Consider the following 15,013-nt stretch of genomic DNA (forward strand, 5'->3'; position numbering starts at 1 on the left):
AAATAGTTAGTGGTGAAGTATATAGTTTGGAAAACAACATAAATGACCATTTTGGTCTCAAAATATATAAATTAATGATAATTTCAGTTTATGAAACAAAAATTCTAATTTATTCTCTCAATGTAAAATATACGACAATTCCATTCTACAATTTAAAGAAAAATTGGTCATTGTTTATGATTTGATATCAATTTGACATTCAAAATATATAAATTATTGTTAAATTGGTGCTTAAATATTAGAGTTTTATGACAAAATGACCTTGTAAATTAAATTGGAATTTTCATTCTTTTAATACTAAAATATTTAAAAAAATCATTTTTATTTGAAAGAAAATTTAAAATTCCAAAAGTTTATGAAAATATTTTGATGAAATTATAAAATTTAAAATTACACAACAGTATAAAAAATTAATTGTTTTAATATTTTCCCTTTTCTCACATATATCTCTTCTACTCGTCTCCTTTTTCAATATACAAAAATATCAATATTTTTATTTTAAGTATTTAATATAAGCTAATAATACTTTTAACTTAGTAAGTATTAAAAAGGTATTTTATATTTATCTTCATGAAGTTTATTAATAAAAATGATATTTTATTGTATGGTACAATTAAATTGTCCCACCAAATTAAGAACTTAAAAGTTAATAAGTTTGAATGAATTTATTAATAATAAACTTTTAAGAAATGAAAATGAAAATAATAGAAATTTTTAACATGTCAAGTTTTTTGAAAACTTGGGTTTTCTGAGCTGGCACACTATTAAAGATTTGTATGCAACTTTGTTGAAAATAAAAGTAGGAATAATGTGAAAGAGGAAACTGAGTATTTTACACCCATCTGAAGTGCCATTGACATGGTGGCACGATATGTGTCTTTAAAAAGAATTGGTGAAACTTGATGTAAATGTGAAGAAATTCTATATGAAATGTTCCCTTAGTCTGATACAGCTAAAGTGATTGCAGAAATAAAGAAGAAGAAAAAATGAGGATGGAGAAAAGGAAAAAGGGAGAAAAGTGGAGAATATTAAAAGTACTAGCTATGAATATGTAAAGAAGAACCAATCATGGCATGAAGTAATAGGTGAGGTTCACATGTATGGTTGCTCGTGTTATCGTGACTGTGACTACATATTGACAAATTGCAAACAAAAAACCTTTCATGCTTTAACATTCGAACCTAACTAAACGTAAAAGTTGAGTTTTCAATCCAAACACATTAATAAATCTTAGTGATGTGATTGAGATCTTTTATGAATCTAAAACATGCCACAATGTAACATCGTACGTAGGTCAATAATCTAAACGCATGAACTGAGAATTTTGGTCTACTTCTGCCTAACCATCTTCATCCAGAGTAGTACATCATCACCAAAAACACTTCTCAAAAACTGCTTCAACATCACGCTTAGATTAAACCTTACATGTTCTTACAACGTAAGTGCTTCTTGGGCTCCATAGTTCTTCGATCATTTCACCTTTCAACTCTTGAGTTCTTGTGCTACAAAGATTGTGGTAGCTACAAAAATACTCTTGATGTTCAAGTTAGTCGAAGTATAATTAGAGTTTATTTATCATTATTTTTTGTACCTGTGTGGATGTTAGGGTCAGAGTAATGTTGATCCACGTCGATACACAATTGTTGTCGTGCTTGTAGCTACCTAATTCTTCGAGTCTTTCTTCCTTCGTGCGTGCGATCGTCCGGTCGGAGGGTACCTGTAATTGCACTCCGACGCTCAAGTCATTGCCAGTGTTTAGTTTAGTTTCTATGATATTATGAAAAACGTACATTTCCCCCTTTCAAAAGTTCCTTTTATAGGTTGACTTGGGCTTTGGTTTGTGTGGGCCAGGTAACCGGTTACTAAAGACATATGTAGTGGTCATTGAGTTGGGTGTAGTGGCTTCCTAGTATTAAGGGAGTGTTCCTCATAGTGTCTTTGACTTATTCAACACTGATTATAATCGTTTCCTTACAAACATATTTATTATATTTTATTATTTAATGTGTAACTTTCGATCGTCCGGGACCGATCGGTACACTTCTATCAAGTATCTTTCTGTTTATATATTTTATTTAAACTTGATATGATATATTAAGTTTAGGATTTAGGGTTTAATATCTTTCCTAATTTTATAAAAGGTGAGAAGATATCAATTGAGTGTCGAAAGGTGTCAAAGATTTTGTGAGAATTTGAGGTGTGATGATTTTTTTCTCAAGAGAAAGAGCAACACTGAGATGATATTTTTTTGTATCTCAGTGTGTTTTTTTGAATAAAGTATGCATCTTAATAATGCCACAAGCCACTCATGAGGACTCAGTTTGGTGGAGTTGATGAGGTTGGGTGGGGATAAGACATGCGAAAGTTTCAAAGCAAAATAACCAGAAAATTCATTTTTAAGCATTTGAAAAAAACCATCATTCATAAAATTTATTATTTAGATTATAAATTAAATATTATTTATATGTGTAAAGAAAATCTATCAATTTGTATTGTATATATAAGATAAGGAGATTCTTAGATGGTGAAGTGTGACTACATTTCACTATGCTCCAATCGAGTTTGGCAAGAACCCCACTTCCTCATTCAAGTTAATGGGATTATATTCTCTTAGTGATCCCGTTGGGAACAAAGTAGTAGTATAAAGATATTGTTTTGATAATTTTGAAATTTATATTTAAATGATGGATCCTCATGTCACAACCATATTACAGAGAGATCTTCTTCTTGCATTTAAATTTTCTTATAAAAAAAATTATAAATAGTTGTTTGATATTGAATGAGTTTATTACTTTATTAATTAGCAAAGTTGGTTGAGGATTATAAGTGGGCGAGAGATAACAACATTTTTATATATATTATTGAATGTAAATTTTACTTTATGATCATGTTTTATAAATGTGAATTATATTTAAAGTTTATTTTTTAATATTTTTTTATTGACAAAAATATTAAATAAATTGAAACAAGTAAGAGAGGTTCCAACTCGTATACAAAATATTTTAAAAGTAAAATTATCAGACATAAATATATACACAAATAGCTAAAATATTAGACCATATCTTCTAAGGAAAACATCTAGCCAACTTTAATCATTATAATTACCCTCTTGTTTAATCTTCCATAATTACATAAACTATACTAGCCAACATTGAACATAATAATTTCAACAATAAACACAGTTTCTATAGTATGCATCAACACACATAATTCTTTAATATCACTTCTTAAGATCACCAATTAATTAACACAGTTCACTTCACTTCTTAACATGTTATCAAAATAATTTATCAAGTCACCTGATATCAAATCTATAACTCATGTACGAGTTGACAAGTCTGGGGTGAGGAGTGTGGTGGAGATCTCACATCAATTAGAGATAATGACGTCTCATAAATATAAGTGAATGCAAATTTTACTTTATGATTTGAATTTATAAGACTGAAACTCTTTAATAAAATTATTCCATAATCTTTCATAATGAAATGAACTTGTCTAAGTACGGTAAATAATTTCAGTTGTTGTTGATAAATAAATTAATTGATGAACGAATGTTTGATTTATTGTGTATGTTCATATAATATTACTTAGTAATGATATTTTTCATTAACGATTGAGATCAATTATTTACTTTATTGCTAAGTAACATTTTAGAGGAGTTAGATACTCACGTCTCACAATACATGGAAACGATAATTATTTTATTGTTGATGAAAACAATGGTTTATATTTTTTCATACACGTAACATTGATGGACATATATTTATTCGCACTCAATAGCTTTATTAATGGATTATTGAACTAAAATAATAAATAATTCCATTGTTTTAATTTAGATTCATATAATTGGATTTATTTGGACTTTAAATATTATTATTGTTAACTTTGTGTTTTTAAAGTAAATTATCCGGAGGAAACATCTACCTTTAAGAATGTGCCAAATATGCAAAAGTCCAAGTTGCTTCTTGAACCAAAATAGAAAACAATTTCTGAGGAGAAGAAAAAGAAAATAAAATCTACGATATCTCATAAACAGAATTGGAAGCAAATTTTCTGCAAAATACAAGAATTTTGTAAAGTTGGAAACTTGGAAACTGTTAACAAAATATAAACTACAATATTTTCCCAGGATCCTTGGAGCATAAAAGTCTATAAAAGGACACAAGCATCAAGGAGAAAAGAGAGAGCTTCATAAGGTTTTCTTAGTTTCTTTTCTTCTTTGTAATTCTTTTTGTTTTGCCTTCGCATAGAAGGCTAAACCTTTTTGGTTGATTCTTTTGTAATTCTCCATTGAGTTATGAGGTTTTGATCAATAAAAGTTTCGATTTTTAATTCTTTATAACAATTGTTTTTATTGTCTAATCTCTTGGAAAACTAGTTTTTTTCTGAGAGGTTGTACTTGAACGCATGATTGAGAGTCTTGCTTATCTTAAACTTTGGTTTCTTAGTTAGTGAGATAAGCATTTCCATGAAGTATACGCATGAAACAAAGTGGGTATTGATTAAACCAGTTGATGCATGTTTTACTAGTGAGTTTCAGTTGAATTAGATTGGCGCATGTTCAATCTGGTGTAACTCTGTTGGAGGATTGAGAAAAGATTAATCTTTACAAAATCTAAGAACTTGGGAGTCAACTTGCATTGTTTACTGTTTTAAATCATCATTTATATTTTTCTGCTTAACAATCACAATTCCTTTTTATTATTATTGTTATTTTTAACTTTTCATTGTTTGCATATAGGTTTTGAATTTAGTTAACTAATTTTACTATTGGATTCGTTGAAAGACAACTTGATATCATCTGACCACAATTATACTATCATTTATCTAGTGTTAGACAAGTTTACGCTAAATTCATATTAAATTGACAACAAAACGACAACTATTAAATATATACATATTAATAATTTAAAATAATGTTTCAGATATAGCATTTAATCATAAATATAATCAACATCATGTGTTTTGATTAGATGGGACCCGTTGCGTAGTCGCATTTATAGAAATTTATACCTTTTTGTGAAAAAAAAATTATACCCTCATAAAAACAAAGTGTGTCGATGAACTAAAGTCAAGTAATTAATTAAAAATTCACAAACAAAGAGAGTGTTCAAACGGGCCCATGATGTATGCAAGTTAGTCATTTTTGCAATGATTTTAGAACATTACCTTAGAAATTTAACATGATCCCAAACATCAATAGGGAAAAGAAACATAATTATTTGAACAAGTATATATATTAAGTTGTAACTCATGTTTGCTTTTTGTGCGCATTAAGAATCCTTGTTTTGCATTATGCTTTTTCAAAACACAAATTATGTATGCAATTATGATTTGTTTGATAATGACAGAAGTAACGCAAAACACTCTAATAAATTACTTTTACCTGTCATTGTTTTTTTTTTTTTACCGAGGATGAAATGATTAATCTTATTATTTTCAACTATTTTACCTGTGCGTAAAAGGAGATAAAGTAACAAAACTTTCAAGAACAATTAGAGTCCAAAAAAGCCGACAGAAAAAGTTTTGGGCTTTTCCTTCTTGCAACCCCTATATTTTGAACTCCACTCCCTCAATTGGTGAAATGACAAAAATGTTCTCATGGGTTTTACATTTACTCCTTTTGCTACTGTCTTTGTTCTCCGTTCGTTTCTCCCTCACTATTGTGACTGTTTCCACCACTACTGCACCATCACCTCATTTCAAACTGAAAAGTATTATATAACTTCCAAAAAGTTTATTTCATAATATATTTGATGAGTTTCAGAAATTTCATTTCAAAAAAATTTTGTTTTAAAAAATTTCCAAAATAAGTAATCCGAAAATCACTTTTAAAAAAGTAAATGGTCATTTAAAATTATGAGGATGCAGGAAGAAAGATAAGGGATGCAGGAAGAAAGATAAGGGATGCAGGAAGAAAAGCCGAAGTTTTGTTGGGCATCAACTTTACTAATGGGCCATGGCCCGGTATATTTATAACTTCACTAATTTATAGTTTAAACCTTTTCAACCTTGAGTTTATAATGAAAAAAATTCTTATAATACGATATTTAAATTAAGATAATTTAAAGTTATTATTTTAAATATGCTTTAAAAACGTTAATATATTTTCATGTACTGAATATGTATTTTCATACAAAGTTATATTTTTATTATTGTAACTGAAATAAATAAATAGAAAATTATCGAAATGATAAAAAGTAAAACTCACATACATAAATTATACATCTCATTCTTTAGAGAACAAAAAAATAATATAATTATTGAAAAGTATGTAACTGTCAATATTACTCGTTAACTTTTTTCTTAAGCTTTTTCCTAAGATTTTGGCAGTCTCTTTTTATTCACCAAAGTATATGAACCTTTTCTAAAACCTTAAGTTGGTTGTATTTTTAATTACTGAACGAATTAACTAAAAAGTAAAGTTGAGAATAACTTCTAAATCTCATATTAATTAATTATTAGTAAAATTGAGTTAGATTTAAATTTTATTATTTAAAAGTGAATTGTTTAAATTTTTGTAAGATTATCACATTGTTTTGCTTAGAAAAATGGGTGAGGCCTGGGAATTGAAAAGGTCCCAAAAATATGTATACGAAAAAACCTACTTATCCCCCAATGACCCAACCCACATGGCCAAACCAAAGGAAAAATTCAATAATATCATGCAAGGAAAAGAAACTAGGGAACAGAAAGAGGAGATAACCATACTTCAAAACAAAACCAACTCCTCAATGAAGGAACAAGTAAATAACCCACATGCCAGATCATTTGTTTTGATTAGCAACTAATACAAACGATGGTCTTACGGTAGTTCAAGTTGATGATGGCTTCCATAATTTCTAATTCTTTTTTCAGCAGCAATCTAAACAAGCATTTTAAGACATAAAAGTTTACAAACTCAAGGTCTCATCCTATGGTTCTTATATCCGAACAAAACACGTACAAAAAGTTTAAAGAGATACACGCTCCTCAGTAATCTACCCTCATCATCTTTTCTTAAAACCATACTTTTTGCGTTCATAAAATAAGTCAGTTTTGGCACTCCCTAAATTAACAATTTTGGGGCAGCCATCTCTATCTTTCTCCTGTTGCGTGCATTCCTTGCAGTAGTAGGCATCGGATATTCCTACTCCTCCGCATATGACACATCGACCCTGAAACGACCCATAGTTGCATTCGTCACAAACTCGGACAAGTGTACAAGGACGCACATAGGAGTCACAGATCACACATTTGCCATCACATTTCTCACACAGTCTTCCAATGGCAATCCCTGGCTGCTTTCGACACATAATCAAATCAGGATGATGTTTGGCCATGTTTTCAACAACCTGCTAGACACTGAACATATGTATATAACCAGTAAGTAGTGTCTACAATCTACATTTGAAAGTTGAACAAAATATGAAGTAAATCAATATGTTAGGCACCCATGTGTATGCGACAGGAGAGGGAATTTGGTTATAACAATCATCTGGTAGTTTTGGGGTGGCAGAGAAGGATACCTTATCTGATAATTTATTTCCTTTTCAACACTATTTTTGGTTTTCATACCGTACTCAGAATTATGCTATCTGAATTCTCTCAATAACTCATATGGCAAACTCCAGTTCTCATATCAGTAATATGTCAATTCTAGCAAAACAAGTTATACCACAAAAAATTCACAACAAAATATTCTGATTGTAGACTTAATAACACTATTATTCCGTAGGAAATAAGCAAAATGTATTTTCACTTCAAACTAGGACAGCCACAGCCACCATCACTACCAATGCTGTATCAAGCTTTCACAATGTAGCCTCAAAACAGAATCCATCAAACAGATTCTCTATTTCTGAATCACCAAATACCATACAAGGTAGGTACTCAACAACATCCATAAGTATGAACTTTCAGAATCATATTAGACAACATGCCTTTACCTGAACGAGTGCGGCGGTTGTGGCAATCGAGCGGAGGAGGTCGCGCGGTGGTGGCGGTTCGTGCGTCTTCTCCGAACGAGTGCGACGGTGGTGTCGGTTGGCCAGACAACGTTGCGCGGTTGTGGCGGATTCAGGCCGACGGTGGTGCCGTTGGGTGGTGTGGGGGTTGCTTTGTGATTTAGGTTATTAGGGTTGCGTTTTTGTTTATTTGGGGCAGAATACATTGTGGTGAAGGTGTTGCAGAATATAATATTCCATTTCATTTTAAAAATCGAAAAAAAAGAGTCAAGGAAAGATCGAAAAACAGATTAAAAAGAGGTGACAAGTATTACTTTTTATTTTAAAAATATCAATATTTATAATATATAATAATTAAATTTATAATAAAATAAAATAAATTTAGAATTTTGTTAATATATGTTTTATGTTAAATAAATAAAATACAAATATTAAATTAATAAATAAAATAAAACTAATTAAATTTTGATTATTTATTTTAACATACTTTTGTTTTAATATATTACTTTTTATTTATTAAGGTTTTATAATAATTTTCTTTTAATTTACGATTTATTTTAACTTTAATTCATATTTTTAAAAATTTATTAAATTTATTAAATGTGTTTATTATATATATATATATTTATAATTATTATATTAAATATGAAACAATTAATATTCGTTAAATAATATCAACATTAACTATAATGTGCATATATGTTAAATAATATGAACATTAACTACATCCTTATCTTTTTTTGGGAATGCTCTCTGTTTTTTTTAAATTGGAAAACTTAGTGCAATTTTATTTTTTATTTTTTGCTAGAAAATTGAATTTGCGGAGTGTATTTTTTAAGGAGTGTCTAGGAGTGAATTAAATTCAACTAAAGTGCATCTTCTATATCTAATAGAAGTAAATACAATATTGAGTTTTAACCTAACAAACTTGAATTATAAACACAATAATCAATGACTTTTTGCACCCTGTCTTCTTCTTCTTCTTTTATTAAAAAACTTTTTTTTTGCACCAGTACATTCGTATTCTTTATATTATATTATGTTTGACAAAACATTGTGAATTCTTACAAATATTTTATTGACACACTCTAAATACATTTAGTATTGTATTATACACATACAAAATATATATATATATATATATATATATTTTGACATCTTTCGTGTCACATTCACATGGTTGACTTTGATTAACACTTCTGTGTTGTTTACAAGTAAATGAGAATACAACTTTATTTGGATTTTTGAAAGACTTAGATGGTTGTTTTTAAGAGCAAAAATCTTCTTCCGAGTAATTATTTGTGATAAAGATCTTTGACTTATTACAAATGCAAATTTAAGACTATTTTTTATGAAGTTTCAAATCTTTTATGTTAATTTCATATTAATAAGAATGTTAAAACAAAATGTAAAATGTTAGTGGATTTTGTAGAAACATGGAAAATAGTTATGGATGCATGGAGATGTGATAGATTGTCCATATAATGATGTATTTGTGGGGTGTGTTCAACGTTTTGAAGTTGTTTCTTTGTCATGACCATTATTTATTGAATATGTAAATGATGTTTGAATTCTTAGAATTTTTTTTTTATTTAGTTTGATGTGAACGTTGTTATATAATACAGTTTTGGATGAGCATTTGTATAATTTGAAATTTGTTTTGCATGTGATTAGAAAAGAAATTTTGTATTCCAATTTGGAAAATTGAATTTTTTTGTGAAGATCATTATATTTTCTTCAGATTTAGGGTTAGTGCATGTAGATAGAAAGAAAGTAAAAGTAATACAAGAATTGTCAACTCCTAAAAATATAAGTGAAATAAGAAGTTTTCACACTGTTAGTTTTATGAGGATTGTAAAAGGGTTTAATACATTGTTTTGAAAGAAGAATTGACACGCACCGGTTTTCATTTTGGCCAACTTTACTATATATTTTTGTCATTTTACATGTCTCTCATTTATTCACTAAAAAATGTTAGTTATGCTCCCAACAATTTGAGTGAGGATAAAATTCTCTACTAAGATTCTTTTTCGAAGACAAAACATACAAAATAATTCAAATTAAATAAGAATTTTTAAAATATAGCTATAAAATAAATAATGCTATTTTGAAGCCCTTTTGTTTTTGGAAAAAGTATAAATATGTTATGATATTGTTTGCACTGCCTTATAGCTACTTGTTAAAGAGTATATCAAGAAGTCGTTGTAGTATAGTGGTAAGTATTCCCGCCTGTCACGCGGGTGACCCGGGTTCGATCCCCGGCAACGGCGAATTTTTTTAATTTAACTTTTCTACATTTTTTTTTCATAAATTAATAAAGGTTTACAAAACTAGCAGTGGAGGATAAGAACGTTATAAAAAAAAACGGCCATGGGGTGGGGTCACCTCGGAAGGCATGGCTCAGATTCAGGCGTCGACACGGAGGCTGGTCCGAGCACCGCCGCCACTGAGCCACGGCGATTTCCACTGGCGGCTCAGCCAGAAATGATGCGCGCCGCCGAGAAGGATGATCAATACGCCTCTTTCGTCTACGAAGCCTGTCGTGACGCCTTTCGCCACCTCTTTGGTTTCTCTCTCTTTCTTTCTTCCGTTAATATAATGCTTTTTCTTTCTTCCGTTAAGACAATGCTTCCGATTCCGAATGAAGTTTCAATTAATCGTTGTTGTTGTTGTAACTCTTGCTACAGGTACCAGAGTTGCGGTGGCTTACCAAAACGAGGTAACCTCTCTTTCCTTTAGGGCGAGATTTGCGTTTTAACACTTTGAATGTGAAGTGAGTAACCGCAGTTTCGTATTGATTCCGTCGTAGACGAAGCTCTTAGGGCAGATGCTTTACTACGTTCTGACAACTGGCTCTGGTCAACAAACCCTTGGAGAGGAATACTGCGACATCACTCAGGTTTCGTACTCGAAAATTTGAAATTCGATTGAGGATTGGATTGCGTTTTGAATTTGCATTTTATTTTTTATCCTGTTCAAGGTTTTCAATTGCCTTAACTGGTTGATTTCACTGCGAACTTTAATATTGAGAAAAAGTGTGGACAAATACGACCGATAGGATGCAAATATCTCAAAAACCTTGAGGGTGCGGTCTTATTTGCTATTACACAGTTCATTTTTTAAGGCTTTGATACTGTTGTATTCATGAATTGATTTGATGAATTCGCCTATTGTTCTTATATGAATCTTGTTGATTGGTTTATTAGGTTGCAGGAACTTATGGACTTCCTCCTACGCCTGCGAGGCGTGCCCTTTTCATTGTATATCAGTCGGCTATTCCATATATGGCAGAACGGATTAGGTTTGTTTATTGCTGATTCACTGGATGTTTACTCTTCATTCCAGTTTATGTGATTGAGCTGTGTGCCTGTCAAATTTCGTGACGACTTGATTGTTTGTTAATTCCACAGCTCTAGAATTGCTTCACGAGGCATTGTCCTTGCTGACTCAGAGTCTGCCGAGGGTTTTGGAGAAAATGCCCACAGGAGCCCTGGTTCTCAGATTTCTGACTCTGGTCCTTTATCCTCGTCGGGACAATCTGTTACAACTCTGTCAAGGTTGAAGGGGAAACTGAGTGCATTTTGGTTGCATTTGGTTCAGAGATGGCCCACGGTATATTAGTTCCTGCAGATAGTTTTCACATTAAACATGGATTTGGAAGTGAATATATTCTTCTTTGGGAAGACTTGATAATTTTTATCAGGGAATTTACTAGTTAGGTTATAATTGGCCACTCCTATGACAAAGCTTTTGTCATCCCCTTAGAATCTGTTTTCTAACAATTTGACTTAATTTAATTGGTGTAGATAAATGCAATTCTTTATATGTTTCCTTCCCCTGAATCTAGTTTTTATTCCCTGCCACCAGATGCTCCCTTTTGTTCGTGAGTTGTTGCAGTTGGCTCTTCGTGCTAACCTTATGTTATTCTACTTTGAAGGTGATTCTTTACTTGATAGGCTCATGACAGTTGTGTAATGTGGAAAATCTAAAAACAACTTTTCTAAATCTTGCCACTCCTTCATTTTGCAGGCCTTTATTATCATATATCCAAACGTGCTGCTGGCATCCGTTATGTATTTATCGGAAAAGCATCAAACCAAAGACCTAGGTAATGTCTTTGAAATTTTAAGATTTAATAAATATGTGTATAATTTGGGAAACCCCCTGAAATTGCTTTGTAAAAGGTCTGTCATATGAATGACAAATTGTGTTCTTATTCACTTGGTTTGTTTCATATCAAAGCATAAATTTGACATTTTTTTAGATGGAAATTACCTTTCTTTAGTTCCAGCTACGCAATTTAATCTATCATTTTTCATTTTAGTTGTTATTTTCTCTTCAGATTTTAGACTTACAGATCCTGTTCTCTATAATTTTGGTCTGTTTGGTCCTTGGCAGATACCAAATACTAGGAGTATTTCTGTTGATTCAACTTTGTATAATAGCTGCTGAAAGTCTCCGCCGAAGAAATTTTACTTCAATTGCTGCTTCAGTTAATCAAGCATCCTTTGCATCCCACGATAGATCAGCAGGTTATTGGTGATTTTTTATTCAATTATTTTTATTATTTTTCATTTTTGTAATTTATATATCTACCAATATGCGAGTTGGATTTTTCTGCCTTTCCAGTTAGTTATTTTCATAACCTGATTCTCTTATCATGTACTACAGGACATGGTTTACCTGTTTTAAATGAAGAGGGTACTCTGGCAACTCCTGATACTGACAGAGGAAATTGGGTCTCTGATTCTTCATCTTCTGAGGTTCAGTTCTCTCATTACATTATTATGTCCTCCCCACCCCTTTTTAATTGACAATTTTTTACTCCATGCTTGTTGCTCTGATTGAGGTAAATCAAATGAGGCTTGGTATGCAATATATTATTTGAAAATGCAATGGGATAGAATAGACACGTTTGACTTACGTAAGCTCTGGTTGGAGAAACTTCTCCATAAGTATTTCCACAGGAGAAAAATGAGAAGACAAAATGAAATTAGTTCTTTATAAGCTAAAATTAGATTATGTATAAAGTAAATTATAGAAGCTATTTAAATTAGCTTTAAGTTGATTTCATTTTTCTTTCTTGGAAGCTATGTAGCACGAATACTGAATACTGCGACATGTATAATCTCCACAATGTAGGACATGACATAGATTATATATATATATATATATATTGAACATTATTACAAATTATTTAAATTGACAATCAAGGTTTTTATATTCAAAATCATCTATAATCAAGATTAGTCAAATATAACAATCTAAACATATTGTCATCTAATACAAAAATGAATCTAATCTATCTATCTATCTAAAATCCAAAAAGTGAAAAGAGGATCTAATTCATTTAAGATATGTCATCCCCTTCTTGATCATCATCATTGAAAAAAACACTTTAACCAAATTTATCTAAAGACAAATTAACAACTTTAAAAAATCTCACATTATACAAAGATATGTCAGAAGAATAAATAAAAAATTCCTAATAATACATATATAATCTAGATATTCCTAACTATATTGGATCTGCTCCTTAATCTATAAACACAATAGAAACTTACACAATAAGTTTCTGAGTTTTTAAAATGTCACAGTGTTTGCCTTTATTAACATTGTGTCGGAGCCATGTCAGAACTATGTTAGAGACCCAAAAAAATGTTTTTTTAGATTGGATAATTCACTAATGCGTGTTGGACACAATGACCATTTAAGAAGTGTGTCCAAGCTTCATAGCTTAGAAATCTTAAGGAGAATTTTCATCCAACAGGCTCATAGTTGTGTTTGAAATGCTGATGTTTAATCATAGAATCAGAAGTATAAATTTTGAAATCCAAGGATAATTTTTTAGACAGATATATAAGAAATGGATTCTTTAGCAGGTGAGTATTAAATGCTTTTTTTTTAATTTCTTTTCGCCTGAGATTTGAGAACGCAAAAAATTCAGTTAACACTTTATTTCTTTATGTAACTAGAATCATTCAATGGAACTACTAAACTTCTTTATCAGTGCCCTTGGGAAACTAGTTAGCTAAAGCATATATAGGTGGATGGAAGTAACAAAAATAAAGGGTATACTTTGATTATATAGATATGTTTCAACTAGTTTTGTTTCTTGATGAATTAGAATTTTTATAATCGTTTTTGTGGTTACTATGTTGTGGGTTGCCCTCAACTTGTATGGGCCATAATATCAGTGCTCTTCTTATGATTCGAATTGTTCACACTTTTGGCGTTTTACTCTAGGTTGAATGCTGTTGATAAAGAAAACACTTAATTATTTTCATCGACAAATGCTAAGATCTATGGAATTTCACATGGCATATTTAAATAAAGAGCCTCCAGAGAATAGGTTGTTCCATCATGTCATCTCGACTATCAAGTGTTTCACAAATCCTTTTTCTATTTGCAGCATCATGCAGCTAGTGGGGTTAGCAAGTGCACACTTTGCCTTAGTAATCGTCAATACCCAACAGCTACTTCCTGTGGCCATGTATTCTGCTGGTATGTCTTGGTGCTTTCTTACTGCTTTCCTTTCCATTTGCATGATTCTCTCCCTGTCTCATCTTCTGTTTTTTATGTAATCCATTTAGGAACTGTATCACAGAATGGTGCAACGAAAAGCCAGAGTGCCCTCTTTGCCGCACCCCCATAACACACTCGAGTCTAGTTTGTGTATATCATTCAGACTTCTAGAATCAGCTCCCCTTTATGTACATATATAGAAGATAGCATCAAAGGCAACATTTTCTTCATCCTGGATCTGACAAGGACTGTATGAACATTTTTGTATTAGGATGTCAATAATCAATTTGATTACACTCCTGCGGTTCAAGTTTCATATTTTTTAGTATAATATTTATTGCATTGAATATTCTTGTTGTTGGAAAAAAAGTAACCATTATAATAGAACTATCACTGCATGGTGATTCTGAATCAATTGTGTCTTCCACGGCAAGTGGGGCAACTGAGATAAGCCAACAATCATGCTGCTAAATTAGTTTTAGAAACATAATAACTACTACAGTATTCGTCCGACCTTGACGGCTTGTTTTGGTTTTCCTTGT

General features: G+C 30.9%; 2 protein-coding genes and 1 non-coding gene across 4 annotated transcripts; 2 read left to right on the forward strand and 1 right to left on the reverse strand.

Moving 5' to 3' along the window:
* Positions 1 to 6,711: 6,711 nt before the first annotated feature.
* On the reverse strand, positions 6,712 to 8,070 carry LOC137816734 (PHD finger-like domain-containing protein 5A). The gene is made up of 2 exons (XM_068620008.2): positions 7,929 to 8,070; positions 6,712 to 7,344 (listed from the first exon to the last, which is right to left on the reverse strand). The coding sequence occupies exon 2, from the start codon at positions 7,320 to 7,322 to the stop codon at positions 6,990 to 6,992; it is 333 nt and encodes a 110-aa protein (XP_068476109.1). The 5' UTR covers positions 7,323 to 7,344; positions 7,929 to 8,070; the 3' UTR covers positions 6,712 to 6,989.
* A 2,074-nt stretch (positions 8,071 to 10,144) lies between these two features.
* Positions 10,145 to 10,216, forward strand: TRNAD-GUC (transfer RNA aspartic acid (anticodon GUC)). Its single transcript has one exon. It is a non-coding gene; the product is annotated as a tRNA-Asp (tRNA).
* On the forward strand, positions 10,194 to 14,787 carry PEX10 (peroxin 10). 2 transcript variants are annotated; one of them, XM_068620007.2, is made up of 11 exons: positions 10,194 to 10,512; positions 10,634 to 10,665; positions 10,756 to 10,845; positions 11,153 to 11,247; positions 11,357 to 11,558; positions 11,814 to 11,883; positions 11,976 to 12,054; positions 12,345 to 12,478; positions 12,618 to 12,709; positions 14,359 to 14,450; positions 14,540 to 14,787. In XM_068620007.2, exons 1-11 carry the CDS (start codon positions 10,317 to 10,319, stop codon positions 14,640 to 14,642), a joined length of 1,185 nt encoding a protein of 394 aa, XP_068476108.1. In that variant the 5' UTR covers positions 10,194 to 10,316; the 3' UTR covers positions 14,643 to 14,787. The 2 variants fall into 2 exon arrangements, with proteins under 2 accessions (XP_068476108.1, XP_090154797.1); XM_090298671.1 differs by lacking the exons at positions 10,194 to 10,512; positions 10,634 to 10,665; positions 10,756 to 10,845 and adding an exon at positions 10,927 to 11,031.
* Positions 14,788 to 15,013: the final 226 nt, after the last annotated feature.

The sequence above is a fragment of the Phaseolus vulgaris genome, chromosome 1, assembly GCF_051622355.1.
Source record: "Phaseolus vulgaris cultivar YP4 chromosome 1, ASM5162235v1, whole genome shotgun sequence".
In the NCBI taxonomy this organism is placed as follows: Eukaryota; Viridiplantae; Streptophyta; class Magnoliopsida; order Fabales; family Fabaceae; genus Phaseolus; species Phaseolus vulgaris.

Bases quoted from the DNA above. Each gene is read 5' to 3' on its own strand.
- LOC137816734 (XM_068620008.2), bottom strand. From the start codon at position 7,322: ATGGCCAAACATCATCCTGATTTGATTATGTGTCGAAAGCAGCCAGGG.
- PEX10 (XM_068620007.2), top strand. From the start codon at position 10,317: ATGGGGTGGGGTCACCTCGGAAGGCATGGCTCAGATTCAGGCGTCGAC. The intron at 11,884-11,975 runs GTGATTCTTTAC...TTCATTTTGCAG, and splicing joins TATGTTATTCTACTTTGAAG to GCCTTTATTATCATATATCC. The intron at 12,710-14,358 runs GTTCAGTTCTCT...TTCTATTTGCAG, and splicing joins CTGATTCTTCATCTTCTGAG to CATCATGCAGCTAGTGGGGT.